Source organism: Fundulus heteroclitus, chromosome 14 (genome assembly GCF_011125445.2).
Source record: "Fundulus heteroclitus isolate FHET01 chromosome 14, MU-UCD_Fhet_4.1, whole genome shotgun sequence".
Lineage (NCBI taxonomy): Eukaryota > Metazoa > Chordata > Actinopteri > Cyprinodontiformes > Fundulidae > Fundulus > Fundulus heteroclitus.
In genome coordinates, this window is record NC_046374.1 from 5,134,551 (window position 1) to 5,155,281 (window position 20,731).

A 20,731-nucleotide genomic window follows, 5' to 3' on the forward strand; every position below is an offset into this window, starting at 1 on the left:
TCTGCAGCCTTGGCCTTAGGCCAGGGTGACAATCAATGTCTCTGTGTCTCTTCTGTAGAGGATTATTTCGAAGGTCTCCCCTTTTATTCGAGGAAGTGGTATTTGGAAGCTAAAACAGGATGTCCTGCTGACTCGCCTGGACTCTGAACCATTTCCCTGCCCTCCTACAAACCCTTAAGATTCATTCTTTCTTTGCCCTTCTTTTACTCCATTGCCTACGAGAACAACTGCTTAAATGAATACAAAAATCTAGGAAACCACTTTAGAGTACTGCCTGGGTTGTAGTCTGAACCTGGAAGCTGAACTTCTGGCTAAATAGTAATGATTTATTTTGGGCACCTCAAGTATATTTACTATTCTAACAATATCTGACCATTTTAAACAAGAATGATTACACTACTTTTGTCTTCTGTCTGGCCACAGAAAACTAGTGCTGGAAAAAAGTTCAATAGCTGGATTTTTAATTTTGGGATAAAAACAATTAAGTGGAATACACAACTGCTGCTGAGACTTTGCAGTTCACGAGGAAGCTGAAAGCAAATGTTACATATTTTATTATATTTTCCTCCAAGGTACAGGAAAGGGGGCATGGCTTTAGTTGATTTTGGGAGGATGTAGATAATTTATATCTTTAATAGAGTTATGATGGTGACACAAACCACAAATCTCAACAGGTCACTGGAGGATATTTAAACCTTATTTTTCTGAAAAAAATTGTGTATTTGGGTATTTTATTGGGATGTTACGTGCCCGACCAACACAAAGTAGTGCCTAGTTGTGAAGCGGAAAGAAAACAAATCCGGATTTTTGAAAGTGTTCACAAATAAAATGCAGAAAATGTGGAGTTGCATTTCTATTCTTCTCCATTTGCGTTGATACCGATAAATACGACACAAGCAATCAGAAGTCACCTAATTAGTAAACAGAGTTTATCTCTGCGCAATTTTATCTCAGTATGAATCTGTCTCTGGAGGAGCTGCAGAGATGTTCAGTTCAGCTGAAAATCTGTTCACAGGTGTGCAATGCACAAATCTGGCATTCACGGAGGAGTGGTATTAATAGCATTATTGTTGAAAAAACTATGAGAGATCCTTTCAGCAGTTTGCTCTGACCCTCTCATGGTTGGCTGGAACATATTAGAAAAAAAGTTATACGGTGGAAAACCAACACAGCAATCCACCATGAACGCACCATCTTCATTGTGAAACATGGTGGTGGCAGGATTAGGCTTTGGGGATGAACACTGGTTAGAACTGGCAGCTTAAAACAGAACAACCCTGTTAAAGATGTGGAAGCCTTCAGACTAGGGTGGAGATTCACCTTCCAGCAGAATGACCCCAAACATCCAGCCACAAATACATGGTTTAGATGAAAGCATAATCACATGTCAGAATGGCCTAGTCAAAGTACAGACCTAAATCCACCTGGAAATGAACAGAAATGTACACCACAGCTTTTAGATTATCTGCAGAGATCATTTTCCTTCCACTTCACCATGATGCACTACTTTGTTCCATCACATAAACCCAATAAAACCCTCGACCTTTGCTGTTGGAACAAGCCCAAAAGCATTTCTGTGCGTGTGGACGCAGCATTTCATTAACGTGAAAGGAATGAGAAGAAACAAGTTCATTGAAAAGCAGTGTTTCTGTACATCATACAAAACATTTATTTTTTTTTCTCCAAAATACACAAGAGACCCTAAGAAAGAGCACAGGGTAAGAAAAACCCTTCAGGATTTATTTGGAAGAGACGTTGCTCCTCTTCGGTTTATTTAGCTGGCAAATGTGTCCCCAGAGGCAAATCTAGAAAACACGGCCTCTGCTGAAAATGAATGAAAACTTTGATTTGCCAACTCAGTCTGCCAAAATAAATAAAACCGGACGTTCTCACATCCATTAACAGTACCTGCCCCAACCAACCCCCCCCCCCCCCCCCCCCCCCCCCAAATCCCCCACCCTCATGACATTTGCAGAGAAACGCGGTGATCCAGAACTTCTGTCCTAACATTGGACAGCGTAACGGCAGTTTCTCCTCCTTTTCTTCCTACCAGCTGCAGATCTGTGCTGGGAGCCCACTTCCTAGGATGGCAGAGAAACTTTGTGGGAAAAACAACGACTCAGGATTGGACATTGTGATTTTCAAGAAGGGTAGCATCTGTCGCAACTATACTTAACATAGAAAGTACCAACAGTTGTGTTTGGTTGTTTTGTTTGTTGTAACAATGCTGCTCGACAATAAGTCCCATTGATATGAGAAGCTTAATTCCCTTTAAATGGTGCCACGTTTGTCAGGAACATGAATTTGTGGGTCGCAGCTATGAAACACTTGCCAAATCCTGTCAGCCAAACAGCTTGTTCTGCTATTGGCTGTGGCTTGGTGCGGTTGGCAGCAGAACCATTTCTCCCTGTAACAAACAGGGGCCTCCGTGGCGTATGGGAGAACCAGACAAGCTCAGCAGCTTGGCACCTCCTCCTTATGCTAATGGGCAGCTTGGTCACACACTGCTGTGGGACGGCATCCCGTTGCTTAACCAGCGTCTGCCAACATGGCTGCGTCGGTGACTCCGGTGGGAACCTCACGGCCGAGCTGATCCCACAGCTGTTCAGCGGGGCTGGGGTCAGGAATGCAGGCGGGACGTTCCATCCTGTGGGCGTAGATCCTGATGAGCCCTGCTCTGTGGGGGTGAACATCCACCTCCGGGAGGATAGAGTTTGGTCCCTAAGAGTGGAGAGGTGTGATTGTCACTGGCTGCAGAACTTCATGTTGAAGTCTCTGCGTGGTGACGGCCTCTAACGATGACAGCCTTGTTTTCCAGTAGAGGAGCCGCTGTCCCCCATCATCACACTGCCTCCGCCGAACGTTTGGCAGTGGCAGTGAGAATTTGGAACGTTTTTCAGTCCTCTCTGCTGCTCAAACCACAAATGCATCTTCTTTACAAACCACACCTGTGTGACAACATGTTTGTCATATTTGTCATTCAGGTTTCATTGCCCTAACTGTCTTACCTCTGCATTCTAAAATGATATCTGATGGATAAAACATATTGGATCAGGGAAAGGTTTTTTTCATTTCCAGTTAAAAAAAAACGTGGGCTGTTTTCATTCAGTTTGATTTGATTCAGATTCAGTCTGTGATTCAGATTCAGTCTGTGATTTTCAAATATCCCCCCGATTGTAAGATCTGCCCTTAGTGAAGTGCTTCCGCGGTCTCATTCTGTCTTAACCATGTTAAACACACGCACACACCTCCAAATTAAATTCAATAAATAAGACATAATATTGTAAGGCAATAAAGAAACATACATGGCCTCAATATGCACATTCATTAAGAGCAACGCAGCCACCACTCCTCAACTGAAGTTTCAAGGCCTTCCAGGTGATCTCCTGATGGACGGGACTCGGTCCCCACAGCGCCTCACGCTGCTTTCTGCAGCAGGAGGACCTTGTCACTCAGTGCACCAGCAGGCTGGACACACGGCAACCATGAACCTTGAAGGAAAAGTCAAAGCAGGATCGAAGATTCAGCAGCATAGCCGCTCAGAGCCTCAGGACAGGCCTGAGGTTTCCAGGTAACTCTGCAGCTTCCGAACTGTGCTCCTGTCCAAGGAGCAGAGGTCAAAGTCAAAAGTAGTGTTTGTGATGTGGAAGTGCCCCGTCTCCTCGATGAGGTTTACGATCTGGAAACACCAAGAAACAACAGCTAAGCACGGCATGTTTTTACCAACGTTTCAGCACCTTTTTAAACGCACACTGTTCAAGGCAACCTTTCCTTCTCCAAGAGGGAATTTGATTTGCTCTTTTATGTTATTCTAACAAATCCAGCTAACTTCTGTTGCCCCTTTCAGATCATCCTTTGCTTCCATGATCTACAAGTCAGGCGTTGAGCTCCCTCCACCAATAACACATGAATCCACCTCAGGAAGTGAAGTTCTGGCCCCTGGCTGGAGGATGGTGAGAGCTCCCAGGGCCCTTAGGTTCAGTGAAGGGCCGCGTGAGATGAGAAAAGAGACAGTGTTGTGTTTATATGTCTATTGCAGGACGATGATCTGAAAGGGGCTTCTTAATACTGCAGCTTTAACAGAAACTCTTTACGGGCCAGTGTTTTGTCTCTTGCCCATGGCTAATGTGTCATTTGGATCAAACCTGACAGATTCCTTCCAGGTGCTGCTCTGTTGTAAGAAGATTGCTTTGTGATGTACTGCAGGTCAGTCAGATTAACCGTGCAGCCCAGTAAATTAGAACATCCCTGGGAAGTTGCTTTATTTCAATGTTTTAATGTAAAAGGGTTCTTTCTACATAGACTGTTGATTTCAAGTGTTTATTTAGATGATACTGGCTTACAGCTGATGAAAAGCTAAATTCCGTTCCTCACAATACTATAATACCAGAATTAAAGGGTTTTCACTCCAGAAATGTTACATTATGGCCAAAGCAAACAGCAGAACGTTACTGATTAAAAACAAACAATCTGATAAGAACAGCAGGAGGAGACACCCAGGAGGAGCTGCAGAGACTCGCAGGTTGCTAAAGAAGCTGGCTGCTTACAGAGTGCTGTCTCAAACCTGTCTGATATAGAACCTCATGTATGAAATGCTTTCCTTCTAGTGTGGCACAGGCTGTGTAGTGAGTGGCTCTCGTCCAACCCATTTCCCCTTTGGAACAGAGAGCTGAGCGTGGTGAATTGGACCTTGTTATATTTTCACCATAGCTGTCTGGGTACCACACTTCTTCCACCTCGTCAGCTCCTCAAGGTTGGGTCATCAATTCAGTTAAAGATGGTTTATGTCCAACTGCTGATACATATGAAATGGATTTTATGTCCCACCCCCAGTGTTGTAGTACTCGAGTCCGAGACTCAAACTCGAGTCCGAGTCATTAGCTAAATTTAGAGACTCGTGACTTGACTTGGACTTGAGCACTGATGACTCGAACTTGGACTCGGACTCCTACATTCAGATCATTCTGACTCGGAGATTGAGAAATTAGGCTATAATTTTAATATGTCATTAGAATATTATTTGGTGTATGATTTTAATATCTAAATGTCGTACCGCGCACGTGACGTCACCATCTCATGAGCAACACCCCTTGCCGCTAAGGTTGGGCAAACAGTGTGAGAGCGCAAGTAGCAACCAGCCGTTACACGTGCAACAGACACAACTATATGATCGACTTTTCAGCTGTTAAACTTTCACAAGAGGATGTCCAGGTGCCCATTTTACTGGTAGAACTGTCGAACAACATACCAACGTTCAGGTCAAACGATGGCTTGAGTGTCGAGGGCTCGGAAAGACTGGGAAACGGGCCGAGTTGATAGGAAGGTAAGTCGATGTTTTTCTCCTGCTCGGTGTTCATGGCGTCAGCAGACGTTTTTTTCCTTTTGTAGTCACCGTCCAGGAATCGGTATAAATTTTCCGGCCCGCCGAACAATTTAGTCCGGTCCGGTGGCCAAATGCATTATCATTATCCAACGGCTGTATCTCCTCGCTGCATCGACCGGTCTGCACCAGATTTTTTGTGAGTCATGGGGGAACGCTGCCGAACACGTTTGTGGGAATCGCCCGGTGGACGGGCGAGGAAAATGCGTAACAGCATCTGCGGTGGCGGGCGGCCGGTGGTGCGCGAACCCCGCCGCGGCTCCGGCCGGCCAGCGGTGCGCGAACCCCGAACGCCTGCCGGCCGGAGCCGCGACGGTGGCCAATAGGCCGGAGTGCGCTTGGCTGCGAGGGCCGATCGACGCCGCTTGCGGCTTTAACATCCTTCATATGCGGCCTATCAGCGTACCTCGAGTCGCTGTTGCACGTTCCATAACAACAATGTTTAAAAACCATGGTTAGGAGACGTCTTAGACTTGGAAAAAGCGGTAGTTTTACCGAGTAAAACCAAGGGTAACTACAGCGAAAGAGTTATTGGTGCAATGGAATGTTACTGCTTCATGTCATACATCACACGTCAATAGTGACTCGACTCGGACTCGACTCGGATTTTTTTTTTAATGACTTGGACTTGACTCGGACTTGAACACTGGTGACTCGAACCTGGACTCGGACTCGAGGCATAGTGACTTGACTACAACACTGCCCACCACTATCCAGGACACAGACTAGAATTGTTCCATTCCTTGTATCAAGCCACTCCAGACCCAGAGGCAACATCAGAAGCGTCTAATCTGGACTAAGGAGGAACAGAACTGGACTGCTGCTGAGGTCCAAAGTCATCTTTACAGATTGAACTAAAGTTTGCATCTCATCTGGAAATCAAGGACCCAGAGTCTGGAGGAAGCTTCGGTGATGATCTGAGGTGCCCTGTCGTCTGCTGGTTCCGGTCCACTGGGTTTTCTAATGCCATCTACCAGGACATTCTAGAGCTCTTCATGCATCCTTCAGCCAACAACTTTTATCGAGATGTTGATTTCATTTCATTTCCCACAGTACCAAAGGCACCAGAAGCTGGTTCAGTGACCATGGTGTTACTGCACTTGATTGGTCCCATAGAGCAGTGGTTCCAAACCCTGGTACTCAAGTACCCTGTCCTCCATGTTTTAGACCTTTCTCTGTTCCTGATCTGCTCTGCAGCACCTGATGGCTGCAGAGGTTGCTTAATCGTTCATCCATCTACACCAGGGGTGAGGGAGCGTGGACACACCTTAAACATGCAGGACAGAGGTCATAGAGGACCAGGGCTGGAAATCCCTGCCATAGAGAATATCTGGGCTGTTGTCAAGAGGAAGATTAGAGACACCAGACCCACAATGCAGATGACCTGAAAGCCGCTATCAAAGCAACCTGCGCTTCCTGAACACCTCAGCAGAACCACAGGCTGATGCGCTCCATGCCACGCTGCATGGATGCAGGATTTCATGCAACAGGAGCCCGGACCTTGTACTGACTGCAGATACATTACTGAACATGGACATAATGTCCAGTAGACCCACATTTCTGTATCAAAAATATTTTTTATTGCTCAGAAGTAACAATTCCAAGAAAGTGAATATGTTTGTTTTCATTAGCCGTAAGCCAGAATCAGCACAGCGAGCAGAACACAAACTAAAAAATATCAACTCTGGACTTTTGAATTAAACTCATCGCGTTCTTCATTAATATTCTAATTCACTGTTATGTTCCTGTTTATCACTCCTGATGAGATACTGGGGTGTTCCGAGTCAACATTCCCAGAACTCATCCAGGATGTAGAGTACGCCGTCACGTGCAGAGTTTGAATTGAAATGGGTTATTTACAAACCCAGCTCACCTGCTGCAGTATATGACCTTCTCTTAGTGTCATCAGTCTTTTGTGCAGCTCTACCAGCTCATCCAGGTATGCCTGAAAAACACAACCACATCAGGTTAACATCACAGCCACCAGGTCCCGATCAAAACTAACGGCGGAATAAAAGGGAAAAACACAGCCATGTTGGAGAGGCTGTTTCTGTGCACAAAAGGGAGCTGTGTCCGCTCCTGCAGAACCATTTACAGCAACACGACTGAAAATGAGGCTTTTAGAGCAACCCTCATTGCCCACAAACGTTTGTGTTGTGTTTCACACTCGCCTTGCTCTCTTCAGGACAACTGCAATGCCAGGTGTTAGAAAACGTTTGAGCCAGTCAGTTTACCTTGTCGCAGTCTAGGTTTTCGTTCTTGTCTTGCTTGTTCTGTTTGACGGGGCTCTTCACCTCTAGAACCTGTAGGAGAACAACATAGAGCTTTAGAGCAGAACCCAGCTGTACTTGGTTCTCATCTCAAGTACAGAGCATTAATGTAATCCATCACTGTAGAACTCTTTCATATTCTACCTGGTTATTGGTGGTCTTCATTAAAGTTGGAGCCTCTTTGCGGGAGGGGGGTGAGGGAGAGGAGCCATCACTCTCACTGCCATCACTTAAACTAACCCTGTGGACGTGAAAGGCAACCAGAAAATGCTTTAGTCACACATACCGAAAGAAGAAATTCACTTATGAAACATCCAGTTCATAACAAATAAAAAGTAATTAAAACATTTAATTTTTTTTTATTTATCATTTCGTTACACTCGATCAAACCTTTGTCTGTATCTTTCAAGGCTGCAATCATGCACAAACTAAGAGCAGCGTGCGTCCGTTTGAGCTGTGGTTCTGAGTGGAGGAAGTTACCCTGAGAACCCAGGGTTTGTTGAGGCATCAAAGTAGTTTTAAGAAGGAATGGATGGATCTGATTTTACTGGTTTAACTGAAGATAATCTTTTCATTGTCCATGTGTCAACCCTCTTCAGTGACAAAGTTATTAAATAAAACAAAAAAAACATTTCAGTTTGTATGATAAAGTTAGAAGAACTCAAAAAGCCAGTAAGAGGCTCAAAAAGGAAAGTTTATTTTCCACAAAGGTTTGTCTGCTGTACATACAAGCATTCACCCAAACAAGCATCAAAGCAATGGAAGAAAGTCTTATTATTCCAATTTATTACAAGAAAGTTTATGGTTTTATTGTTTTCAGCTATTGGAATTCTAGGCAACTAACTCAGGATTGATCTGTATAGATTTATAAAAATAGCTCTTATAGATTATTGAAGAGTGTAAAATCTCAACTCCAATCATTTTTCCTTTGTTTCAAAAATATTAACATCATTGCTGCTTTACAGTGACTAAAGATGCTTAAATTATTTAAGCAACATTCCACTAAATACAGCTTCATGTTATTTTAAATGGATCTTTTAGAAACAAATATTCTCTGATATTGTGTATTTTGGTTTAAAAAATACCTTATTAACAGTAATATTAATGTTAAATAACTAGAAATGAAGTAAAATGCTAAAACAAAGTCAGTCTTCAATTATGGTTTATTTGTACAAATATCACCATCCCATTGGGAAATTTCTAGTGACAGAAAGAAAGCTTCCTTCCTATCATTATTATTATATTCAATTCCCAGACATCATCCAGACCACTTTAAGACCCGTAGTACTGTTCTCTACAGAGGCAATGTAAATCATTGTGATTGAGTCAACGGTGCCATGGGACGAGGGTGTGAGGAGACATTTATGAGGAAGTCAGATTGTTACAAAGAGCTGGTGCAGGACTGCAGGGAATAGGGTTGGCAGACATGGTTGTACCCAGTGGAGATCTGATGTAGAGGTTTTTCAGCTCAGTCAGCTTGGAAGGTACTGACAGCAGTGGGGTTGACAGGAAGTGAAAGAAAACGAGCAGCGCGAAGACTTGGGTGAGGGAGCAGAAATAGCCTCATGTTGGCTATGAAACATGAGGGAGGAGTTGAGCTGGCAGCCAGGAGGGAATGAGTATTAGCTGGCCGCCACTGCTGACCTGCTGTCAGGGGAGTGTTGTGGTAAAGGCTTTGAAACACTCAATGATTGTTGTTAACCATCTGATGACACCTCCTGGCTGATGGCTCCTGTCATGGCAGATGACTGAAGGAGAGGCATTTTTTGATGTAAATAAATTTTTTCGGGAAACCCACGAGTCACGGGATTCCCATGGGATCCCGCGGGATGGTAGTCAGCATTAGTAAAGATCGTGTGATTGGGATGGCACAGGATTAAATATCAACGGGAGCAGACGGGAGCGGGAGCCAACCAATAGGAGGTCAAATAAACTACATTGATGCCAAAAGATAAAATAAAATATAAAATAAAAAAAAAATCTAGGAACAACGCCACCATTTTGTAGTTTTTTCCCCATGAAGCCTAAGCTATAATGTGTGTCAAAAGAACTACATGACCCAAAAGCCAACAGTGCTTCCGATCTATGTTTTCCGCCCGCGTTCAAACACAGCAATGGATGGAGCAACCACTAGTTGCGAACTCAACCTGGAAAAGTTGAACTTGCAACGCAATGTCAGACGTAAGGAGTTATCTATTAAACTCACAGAGCTGACAGGAAAGGTGCAAATATTACTGAACTTCACGAGAGTTGAATGTCACGGTGTTGTCACCCAGTATGCTGCTTGTAAAACGTGTCCGGGATGAGTGGTCTCAAAAGGCACACTTTTTAAGGCTAATCCAGTCATGTTGAAGAGGAGTATGACCAAGTTAAACAACGTGTCATGGAAGAGCTCCGTCAGATATGTCACATAGCGCTATTTTGTCAAACATAAACTTTACATTTGTCATTCAGTAGTCTATTCAATAATTATCCTAACACTAGATTTTTTAACTGCTCAATTTCTCAATATTCTAAATGGGTCATGTATTTTATGTAAGCTATTTGAAGCCTAATAACAAAATACTTAATTCCTTTTGTGCAGACTGCAGACCATATTGTAACCACAGACCTTACAAGGACCACAGAAGTGTGTAACTTCTTTGCAAGATGTGTGGCAGATGTGTCAGGTGGGCTAGTGCCAGTTGCCAAGAGACTGCTAGCAATCTCAGCAAGGCGTACTCTTTCTGAGCAGAGTTTCAGTGCTGCTGGAAGACTGATTGGGCAGAGACGTTCCACTCTCAATCCAGAGAATACAGATGCACTCTTGTTCCTACATAGCAATATATAAAGTTCCTGGACTAATTATTCAAGAATGAGTTTAATATTCAATGAATGTATTGGTTCTGATAGTAAACACTAATTAGTTTGTGGATATTTTCTTGCAAATGGACAAATACGAATATGCTTGTATCATATTCAACTTTTTCTTTTACAAGACTGAGTTTTTGAACCATTGAGGTACTTATCTAAATTGGGAAAGTAATGCCTTTATGCACTTTTTTTTAGTTTTAGTTGTTATAATAGCCTAGTAGAGAGGATTTGTTGATTGAAATACAGTGTTAATTCAGATAAACAGCATTATATAGTGATATTTTCTGGATGTTGATTTAATTTATGTTAATAAATTCTTGAAATTGAAGAGAAGTTGTCACTCATTTATTCTATATGTGTGCAGAGTTTGCTGTTAGAAGAACGCCAGTGCTCGAATCATCCCTTTCAACTATGGTCCTGATATCAGTTAAGAGATTATATTCACCGGACAATACCTAACAGACCGAGAGTTATTTGTTAAACATTAAATAACTTTAAAACAGTGGGTAATAGCACAACAGTACTTTTATAGGCACCGACCAAATCTCGTCGGTACTACCGAGTACCAATTCATGTAAAATCAAATGGTACCATGTTTGGGTACCTTTACACATTACTATGACACTGAGGAAGTGGAGGAGTGAGCGATTGTCCATGCCAAACATGAACACAGCATTGAAGAGCGTGATGACATCAGTAGCCACTGGTCCAATACACAAAGTGTGCATGGCTGATAGAAAGTATGGCTCCACTTTCCAAAATGCGCTGCAGATTACGCTCACTGCAATTTTTGTGAGGCGACGTGCAAGCCAGCGACTTTTTGTAAAAAATCGACTAGTGAAAAATCTACCGACTTTCTTCTGTTATTGGTGACTTCTTGTGAAAGCAAAATCATTCTGCAGTTATTGTCTTGAGATATTGGCGAGTGCTGCTGTGAGCCTCTTCATCCCTTTTGGTAAACAATTTTTTTTTATGTGCTGTGGATTCAGCCAATGTATAAAAATTCACTAATTATTTCATAAGGTTCGTTTCTAGAATCCAAACAAGTTTATATGTTGAGAAATGAATATGTTAAATTGGAAAATGTAGAGATTTTATTAATAAACTAACATTTATTACTACATAAACACACAAAAGTTCCAAAAATAGGTACCGTTAAGTACCGGTATCGATTCCCAGGTACCGGGTATCGGTACCATATCAGTTCAAATGTGAATGCTACCCATCCCTAACATAGTGTATACCAAATCCACCTACCTTATGTACATAACACTGCATAAATTACTAATTTATTGCAGCATTCTCTGCACTAATCAAACAGTGGACATGTATGTTTGCATGTGTTTGTGCACCTGTACGATCGCTCCCACCCCCGACATGTACATAATAACAGTGGAAATAACATTTACTGTTGCATCCTTTGCACTCTGCTCAGTGCTCGTTACATTATTAGCTATGTTTACATGCACAAAATTTCACGATTGGATTGAAATGTATTTAGGTTAAAAATAAAAAAATAATAATCGGATTGTACAGTTTATATGGGCACACAATCTATGACATAATTCAATCATAATGTGCGTTTATATGCCCCTGGCTTTATTTAGAACGGAACCACTCTGACATGCAAGGTTATTAAATTTCCCTAAAAAAACACAGAACCTCTGTCGTTGCTGAACATGACATAGCAAACAAGGCGGTATTGTACAAGTTTGTCTTCCAAGCCCCCAGGCTGGACTTGCACCAGGTTCTAATTATGGTTGAGTCGTTACTGAATAAATAATAATTTTGAGCTCTTTTATTGTTTTGAATAAAAAGGTTTATCGGGAACCTGACAGTTTTACTTGCCAACGTATTTCCGCCACTCAACAACACTAAAATTACGTCACATTTACATTGGGCTTACATGCGCACGTGGGTCAGTTATTTGGAATAGGTTGACCTTGACAAGTGTTTACATGCATGTTGATCAGATTATCAATCGGCATAAACCATCCCTCTCATTCGTATTACAATTTCATTCCGATTGAGCTTAATCCGATCACAACATTCTGATTGGCTTGTTTACATGACACATTTTTATTCTGATTACTTTTGTCCATGCAATTTTAGCTACTGTCACAATCTGTCCGCTTGTTTCTAGTGTGTTCTCTATAGTTTAATTTTTAAACTGCATTATTGTATTATTGTGTAAGGAAGCACATTGTGAGTGTTCAATCCAGGGGCAGATTTCACGTACACAAACCTGGCAAATACAGTTGATTCTGATTTTTAGAAGGCATTCTGCTCTTTCTAAAAAAAAAATAGCAGAAAAATATAACCAATTACAGTATGTTAATGTCTTAATTATAGGAAAACTTCTATAGTATAAAGTATAAAGAAATTTAGCGCTCATTTTAAATTCTATTTTTTGTAAACTGTTTCTTAACTATATACCAAGTGGATAGAAGAGATAATACCTGTGAATAAGTGTTACTATCCTTTATGACAATATGTACCGTGAATTCATTGGTGCAATTATTTTCTTTTTATTACTATTGCTTCTTTTAAAGAGTTTTTTTCTGCCAAGAAAAATAAATTTTCCTGTTCAGGTAAAAATAACAGATAGTTCTCTTCTAAAACATTTTTTTTTTTTACAGTGTGGACGAGGATGTGGTCCATGCGAATGTATTCAGAAACTGCTCTGTTCAGTTTCTGTTTGTGGTACTCCTATTTTCTTGTGATCTATCGATCAGCAGCATAGCCTGCTTCTGGTTCTGATTAGTTTCAGACCTAATAGTCAGCTTTAGTCTGGGTCCACTGTTTATTATGAGCCACTAAGTCTTTCACAGAGGATCAATGGGGTCACGTTGTCACTTCATTGTTCAGCAGGCAGTAGAGCCGTTTTTCTTGTGGTAATTGGTACCCGCTGTAAACCGGAGCGTTGCAAAGGAGCGGACTCTTTACTTGGGACACACAACTCGATGGGGAAGCTCAGATAGACTCAACACCGGGATGGGACTATGAGTAAGCTGCTAAACTTTAAAGGATCATTTTCAGTTGCTCTCATACATCAGCGTTGTAGTCATAGCACAGTTAGCCTCAGGGCTAACCCAGATCCTTTATATTTCTGGTGTTTCCTGCTTGTCTGTCTCATAGGCAAAATACATCCAATCAATGCTTTTGCCGCAGGTTCCGTACCAGCTTGGGGAGACAATAATGACTCGTCGCATCAACTTTAAAAAAGCAACTCTTTTATAGAACCTATTATATCTAAATATGGACAAACCTACAGGGGATTGTCTGCAGAAGTCCATCAGCAATAACCCTGCTGGTTACTAACCTGCGTTGGTGGTGTGTGAGACGTGTTTGCGTTGGTCGATCTGCATCAGAGTCCATGTCGTTGTCATCAATGTCCTCTGAATCCTCATCGTTGTCGTCTGACTGCAGATCCTGCACCACTGACTGCAGCGGTCCAAGCACTGAATGTTAAATACAAGACCACACACACAGAGCAACTTTTCACTGAGGAAATCATAGGCAGAGATAAATGGAAAGCAACACACCACACCGCACCACTAAACAACATTTGGATGTTGGAGGAACACATGGAGGCAGTGACAACTATTACTAAAATTAAGCCCATTTACTTTGAAATTTGACATTTTCTGACAGCTACCATCCTTCTGTTTAATGTGAAATGTACATCGGGATGCTGCCATGAAGAGCTGAGTTCAGATATGACGCCATAACAAGAATTGGATTAAATACATGTCTTGTTCTTTGTTGGCATATCTAGTGGTTTATATTAAAAGGATAGTGATACAGATTCCATCCATCAAATATAGCCATATCTTTAAACATGTTTACCAACTGGCTGAAATACCGCTTAGCCACTTTATTTTTAATTAATCCCACAGAACATTAAAAACAAAAATACCCCTGTTTTGTTCTAAGATCTGGTTTAATCAAATTAGAATATATTAAAATCCAATAAGAGTACAATAAAGCCCAGTAGATTCCAAGCGGTTGTTATAAAACTGACACCAAAGTCAAAAAAACTAGGTGAGAATATTTATGAAACTATGTTTAGGAGCAGGAACTATCAGGAGTTGTTTTCCTCCCATATTGTTGTGAAAAAGTTTGGCCTTTTTTTTACCCAACATTCCTTTTGATGATCGACGTTTAGAGTCAACTGTATCTGTAGAACTTTCTTAAAATCCCATCAAAGCATTTTAATAAAGGTTGAGACCTTGAGTTTTACTAGGCCACTATAACCAGCGATTTGCAGACGTGTAGTGGATCATTGTCTTGCTGTTGGTCTAAGTTGGGCTGAATTTTTGTTGTGGGAAAAGTGAAATCCCATTGGACTCAGGAATATTGTGGTATAAAGAGGAGCTTATAGTCAGGTTAGTGACTGGAAGTCGCCTAGATTCCATCACTGCTAGATGCTCACTACGGCTGCAAACTAAGCCTAAACCCTAAATTCCTCCACCCTTCTGCTGCACAGTTAGCATTGGTGGTACAATAGTGTTAGCACTAATATGCTGTGTGCTGGTTTTAGCAAAGATAGAAATGCTCAATATGGCCAAACCCTTCTCATCTGCCCAAAGATGATTGCCTTGTGGTTGAGTCAGACAATTCTGTAAGCTTTATGCTGAACCCAAATTTGAGCGTCGGGGCATCTGGTCTACATGCAAAGCCTATGATGGATGCACATCTAGGATTGTCAAGAGGTCCTTTAACACATTTCACCTGCCCAGTGCTGCGTGTTTTGAAATTTCAAGTGTCCAGATGTTACAGTTGGAAAATCTGAACTTTTGCAGCTGGATACAGTCAATCAACCAATCAGAAAGACCCCTCTATGTGATGTATGACGGGACATAAGGACCATGAAAAGCCAGGAAGTCGATAATGGAGGACATTCTCATTGTTGCTGTCTGTGCCCGTCCTATTATCTAGGATCAGTTGAGCTATCACTACAGAGACATTAAAGGACCTTGCCTGGAGGAGGATTATTGAGAAAGTTGGGATCTCAGATAAGTTATCAAAACTTTTACCACAGTAAATATTTCTCCACATCTGAGCAAAATAGCAGGACAGGTCTTCCCAACATGTGTCAGACGAGTATGTCCACACTTTGTGTCAAAAACGCTCCGCTCAAGCGTCCAAGTCGGACACCTTTTTGACACTGAAATTGTGTCCGGTCTGAAAGCAGTGTAAGTCATGCTATGAAATTCTTTCTCCAGGAAGGCCCTCCAAACAATTCTGTTGCCAGAAACATTTAAGTTCAACCTGAGGACCTTGGAGTCTTTGGATCTGACCTTTGGATCAGGTGTACAGCTTGTAAGTCTGCAGCCTGCTGCAACCCTCCAAAGACCCGATAGGGCTAATATACTAGTTGGCTAATGGTACTTTTAAATACACAGATTTTATGTTTATAGTAACACTGAACCTCGATCTTTTGAATCTTTATTGTAATAGCTAAATAGCTTATATCTCTTTGTTCTGTGATACACGTTCAGTGAAAAAATAACAGTAAAAATAAATCCAGTAAAATTTACTAGAAGGCCTTAAAGGTATAAATAACAGAATCATAAGGCTGTCCTGGTTGACAAAATTCACAATTAGGGCCGGTTTATTTTAGTAAGTCTTAAAACAATAGACGTAGAGTGTCCCTAGAACATATGTACAAATATATAAAAGCTTACACTTTCTCCTTCCCCATTTTATATATTTATATTTTAAACATTTTGATTGAGATAAAGTGGGACCAAAGCCATATTCCTAGTTTGTGTGTACAAACCTTTCCATGAATCTGATCTCAGAGTAAAATATGTAAGACAGCAAAGCTCTTTAGTTTTTAAACATGATCTGTTGCAGATATTGTGTAAATTAGCACATATATATTAACTTCACTGAACTGTTGAATTACTTTAATACAAACTACTGTAAGAGGTGTTTAATTCAGGTATATTACCTTGACGTTTGTGGTGTGTGGGAGCAAAGCCTGAACTGGAGCTGGAACTGGCAGGGCTGGGCTGTTCAGACTGAGACAAAGAACAAAAAGTATGTTTTTAGACAATAGAATAAATAAAGGGTTTGTTTAGAAAGTGGTTAACCCCACCTAACAACACATCTCGCAAATGAGTCTTTTGGGGACACATGCCAGCTGTATAGAAAACCTGTCTTCTTATCTATCCAAGTGGAGCTTTTAAACAAGCTCTGAAGTCAAATTCAGCTTCATGTCACAGCCAAAATTGCTTCAACCGACATGTTGTTAGACCCAACTTGCAAACACATTCTTTATCCACTGTAACATCATTTTGCACTCTGATGCACTTGGGTGGCATAACGGAACCTATGTTGTCCACAAATGGAGAGACCCTCATTGTTGATATGGTCTGTCAGAGCAATGCAAGAAAGCTGCATAAAAGACAGCAGAACATCATTGAAGACAATGTGAATTTTGAAGGCGTCAACAGTGTCAGCCTGTCCAACATTAACCTTTGACTACGACTGAGAAAGGGAGCAAAGATTCCAGTATGTGCAGGTAGGCGCGCCATACTGCAGTCAACTGTACAGCATAAGTCTGTCTTTCAGGACCACTTACAAAGTTATGTGTATTTATCTATATAAAGTGTTTAAACTGGATTCCTTAGCATGACCATATGCTACAGATTAAACTGGGTTCAATCTGATCAAAGGAGGAGGAGAGGCTGGAATGTGACTGACCAACGAGTCATCATTGCAGTCCCTGGCCAGTGTGGTGGCAATGTGACGTTATATGCTGCAATCAACCTACATGGGGTTCGCCACCGTCATGCCATACTGGGGTCATACAACTCTCAACATCTCTTGACATTTGTGAAGGATATTGGGCGTCAGCAGCCGGATTATGAATAGACAAGGAATTCTGGCAATGTAATGGTCTATGACAATGTGAGTTTTTACCATGCCACCCAGATCAGCGATTGCTTCAATATGAAGAACTCCTGAATGTTTTCCTTCCACCATACTCCTCTGTCCTCAGCCCAGCAAAGAAGTTCTTCCCTTCATGGCACTGGAAGGTTTATGACTGGCAACCCTATAACAGGGAAAATATCTTGCCGACCATGGAACTGGCCTATAATGATATAGATTTGGATGTATGCTCATTCTTGTCGTCTTCTGCAGATCCTGGACCGGGTCACAGGGCAACAAACTCATAAGAAACGCCCAGAGTTCCTTCTCCCCAGACACCTTACCCAAACAGACATTCCCAGGCCAACTGAGAGACAAAGTCTTTCCAGCGTGTCTAGGGCCACCCCCAGGCCTCCTGCCTGAGGTGTGACTTGCCTGGAACACCCTAAGCCACCTCAGCTGACTCCTCTCGATGTGGAGGAGCAGCGACTCTAGTCCGAACACCTCCCAAATAGCCAAGCTCATCATCCTATCATTAAGGGATTCCTGACCACACAGTGGAAGAAGCTCATTTCAGCTGTTTGTATGGCCATAAGGTAGGAACAAAAGTGTTGTTCAGAAGAACTTTCCATATAAGGCAGACAGAAGAGAAAAAAGAAAATGCTGAATGATGCTGCAGGCTACACTAACACTACAAGTTACTGCTATGACACTGATGTTTGAGAGCAACGTAAAAAGGTCAGTAAAGCTCCTGTATCTGCAACATGGAAGTATTAAACCTTACAGAGGACATAAGCTATTGCTATAAGTATAAATATTAGCTTCATGGACACAGTGTATGTCTTGTTTCAGGGGCTGCATCCCTTGAAGGCCGCATTTGTAAGCCGATTATATTACAGTGCTGTAATGATGGTAGTCCCAATTACTGACTCCATCAAAGGCTCCTTTAAGTGCAGCTAACAAATGTGTCCTTCTTTTCCCTGATTTGAAGGATGGGTCAGAAACAGCAATGGCAGAGGAGTGAAATGCTGTGAATAAAGCTGGATATATTAAGCATTCTGTGACATAAAAGTAACTTTTAAAAACTTTTAGGTGAGAAGTTAGCTTTGTACACCCGACATATTTGCTCGGTGTGTGGACATATCGCTTAAAGAAGCAATTGGCAAAATGTCTTTATTTTAGACAGAAAGAACTGAAAAATAGTGATGTGAAGAACAAAACGCATCTTTTTAGACAGAATTTGGTATGATGTCACACACCATCTCTCTGAGCTGCTTTCCAATCTCTTGTTTACAAGGCCGGACGTGCATGTATGAACATGTGAACAGCTGCCACTCAGGGCATAGCCACCATAGCCACCATATAATGCCACCATCAGAACAGTGCAGCATAGGAACAAAATGGCGAATTGAATTGTACTCTAGCTAACTTGCTTTATAATTGCTAACATTCTGAAGTTATGAGGGACTTCTTCACCAGACATGTTCCTTCAAAAGGTGATGCTGTTTTGCTGTGTATTTATCCTCTGCAAATATGCACATATGAGGTGACGCGTGACAAAGGGAGGGGAAAGGGGGGCCACCTTGCAGCTGGAGTGGAGGTAGAGAAAGGCGTGGCTTGTCATACATCTTGTATATGGTCTACAGACAGAGCTCAACAGCCCACCTAGTGGTGAAATTTCGCTTATTGGTCTGTTAACTTTAAAAGTGCTTGGACATGTCCTCTGCGGCTTGGTCTTCTCACCAGGCAGTCGAAGCTCGCAATGCCGAGGCAGACTGCCTGTCTCCCGGCCCATTGCTGACAAACTCCCGTTGGCTTTCCGTAATGAGTTAAGAGCAGAAATAAATCATTCAGATATCTAGCGTAAATGTTTGGTTAATTCTTATTATTATTCTTTACTAATACATTTATTTAAAAGGCTCAAAAGGTTATAGGGTTAGTGTTTAAGCTGTTAAAATTTTTACTAATAAATTACACAAAAGTATTTGTTATCAAAGCATTTTATTTTGTGATATATTTCTCTATCAAAATAAAATTTATTTGAATATTTGGCTGATTGAGTAAGAATAAAATAAAAAGATTATAAGATACTATTTTAAACAAAACATTGCAAGCCTTCATGAGTGTGTAAAGGGAGACTCCGGGACAAACCTTCGGCTGGCCAGCGAAGGACCCAGCCCACATAGACTGGGTCCTACAAAGGATGCAGCTCCTGAATCGAGGCACACCCACATACAGACCAATGATGGTATTCTGTTAGTTTGAGTTCCCCTGCTAAGGTGTGCTTCCCAGGTATGCAGTTCTGAACCACACAATCCTCTGCTCTACAGCAGGACATGCTAACGCAGGAAAAGTTCAGTCGGCTGCTAAATGGTGAAGCAGTGACACAAACCTGCGCGTCCCCCTCAATTACTCCTCTGTTTAGTTTCAAAGGCATTGCAGGTTAATGTGGCTAATTATAATAAAGGCTATAGTGTAGCCAGACTAAAGCTGGTAATTAGAGCAGAAAAAAAGTAGGAACCTGTAGAACCTACCCTGCTGATGGAACTGAGCCCTAAAGGAAATATGATGCAAAATTACCAGAATGACAGAAATTGTACATGCTGCTGCTGAATACATTTGCATAAACCCTTCATATAAAAATACAAAATAAAATAAGTGCAAGGTTTAATCAAAGGTACATTCTTCCATAAAGGATATTAACACTTATACAGTTATCTGGTCTACTGTTTAGCCAAAAAGTCAAGTGAGACTTAAATCATATATTTCTCTAAACGAGAGCTGAATTGTCTCCTACATATTTGTTTTGCACTAACTAAGAACATTTAAATTGTGTCATAGTTCTTGTTTTTTGCTCTTAACCATAATTAACCCTGTGGCTTGAAAAAATGTTTGCCACAGTTTAAAAAATGATTTTCAGTATTGAGCATTTTTCTCAGTATCAGTATCGAGTATGATTTTTTTTTTCATGACAGCCTTCCCTGAAGTCAGCTATTTTGGTCATCACATCATAAAGGATGGACTAAAGTTGGATCCAGAAAAGTTTGCAGTTGTTCAAGACTTGGAACCATCCAGAAACAAAAACATATTAGGAAACTGTTTTTGGCATGATTAACTATCTGACCAAATTTGCTCCTAGGCTTTCAGAGCTCCAAGCACCTGTGCTGCATCTGCTTAAGGAGTCAACAGAGTTCCTATGGGATGCTCAGCATGACAAAGCATTCAGACAGAGCTGATAACACATCAACACGGGCCTGTTTGACTTACGTAGACAGCAGCAAAGAACTCACACTCCAAGTTGATGCATCTAAATATGAACCGTGCATTTTCTGGCACCGGCGTATCG

The 20,731-nt window shown here is 41.6% G+C and overlaps 1 protein-coding gene across 1 annotated transcript in view; it reads right to left on the reverse strand.

Moving 5' to 3' along the window:
- Nucleotides 1-1,942: 1,942 nt before the first annotated feature.
- The window catches only part of mllt3 (MLLT3 super elongation complex subunit), an 80,367-nt gene continuing 61,578 nt past the window's right edge, over nucleotides 1,943-20,731 (reverse strand). Inside the window, exons 8-13 of the mRNA XM_036146115.1 lie at nucleotides 16,463-16,532; nucleotides 13,826-13,964; nucleotides 7,795-7,891; nucleotides 7,615-7,683; nucleotides 7,254-7,325; nucleotides 1,943-3,679 (exon numbers count right to left, since the gene is read on the reverse strand). Of these exons, the coding sequence (XP_036002008.1) occupies nucleotides 3,548-3,679; nucleotides 7,254-7,325; nucleotides 7,615-7,683; nucleotides 7,795-7,891; nucleotides 13,826-13,964; nucleotides 16,463-16,532 (579 nt within the window). The 3' untranslated portion in view covers nucleotides 1,943-3,547. The remainder of the gene's footprint in view (nucleotides 3,680-7,253; nucleotides 7,326-7,614; nucleotides 7,684-7,794; nucleotides 7,892-13,825; nucleotides 13,965-16,462; nucleotides 16,533-20,731) is intronic.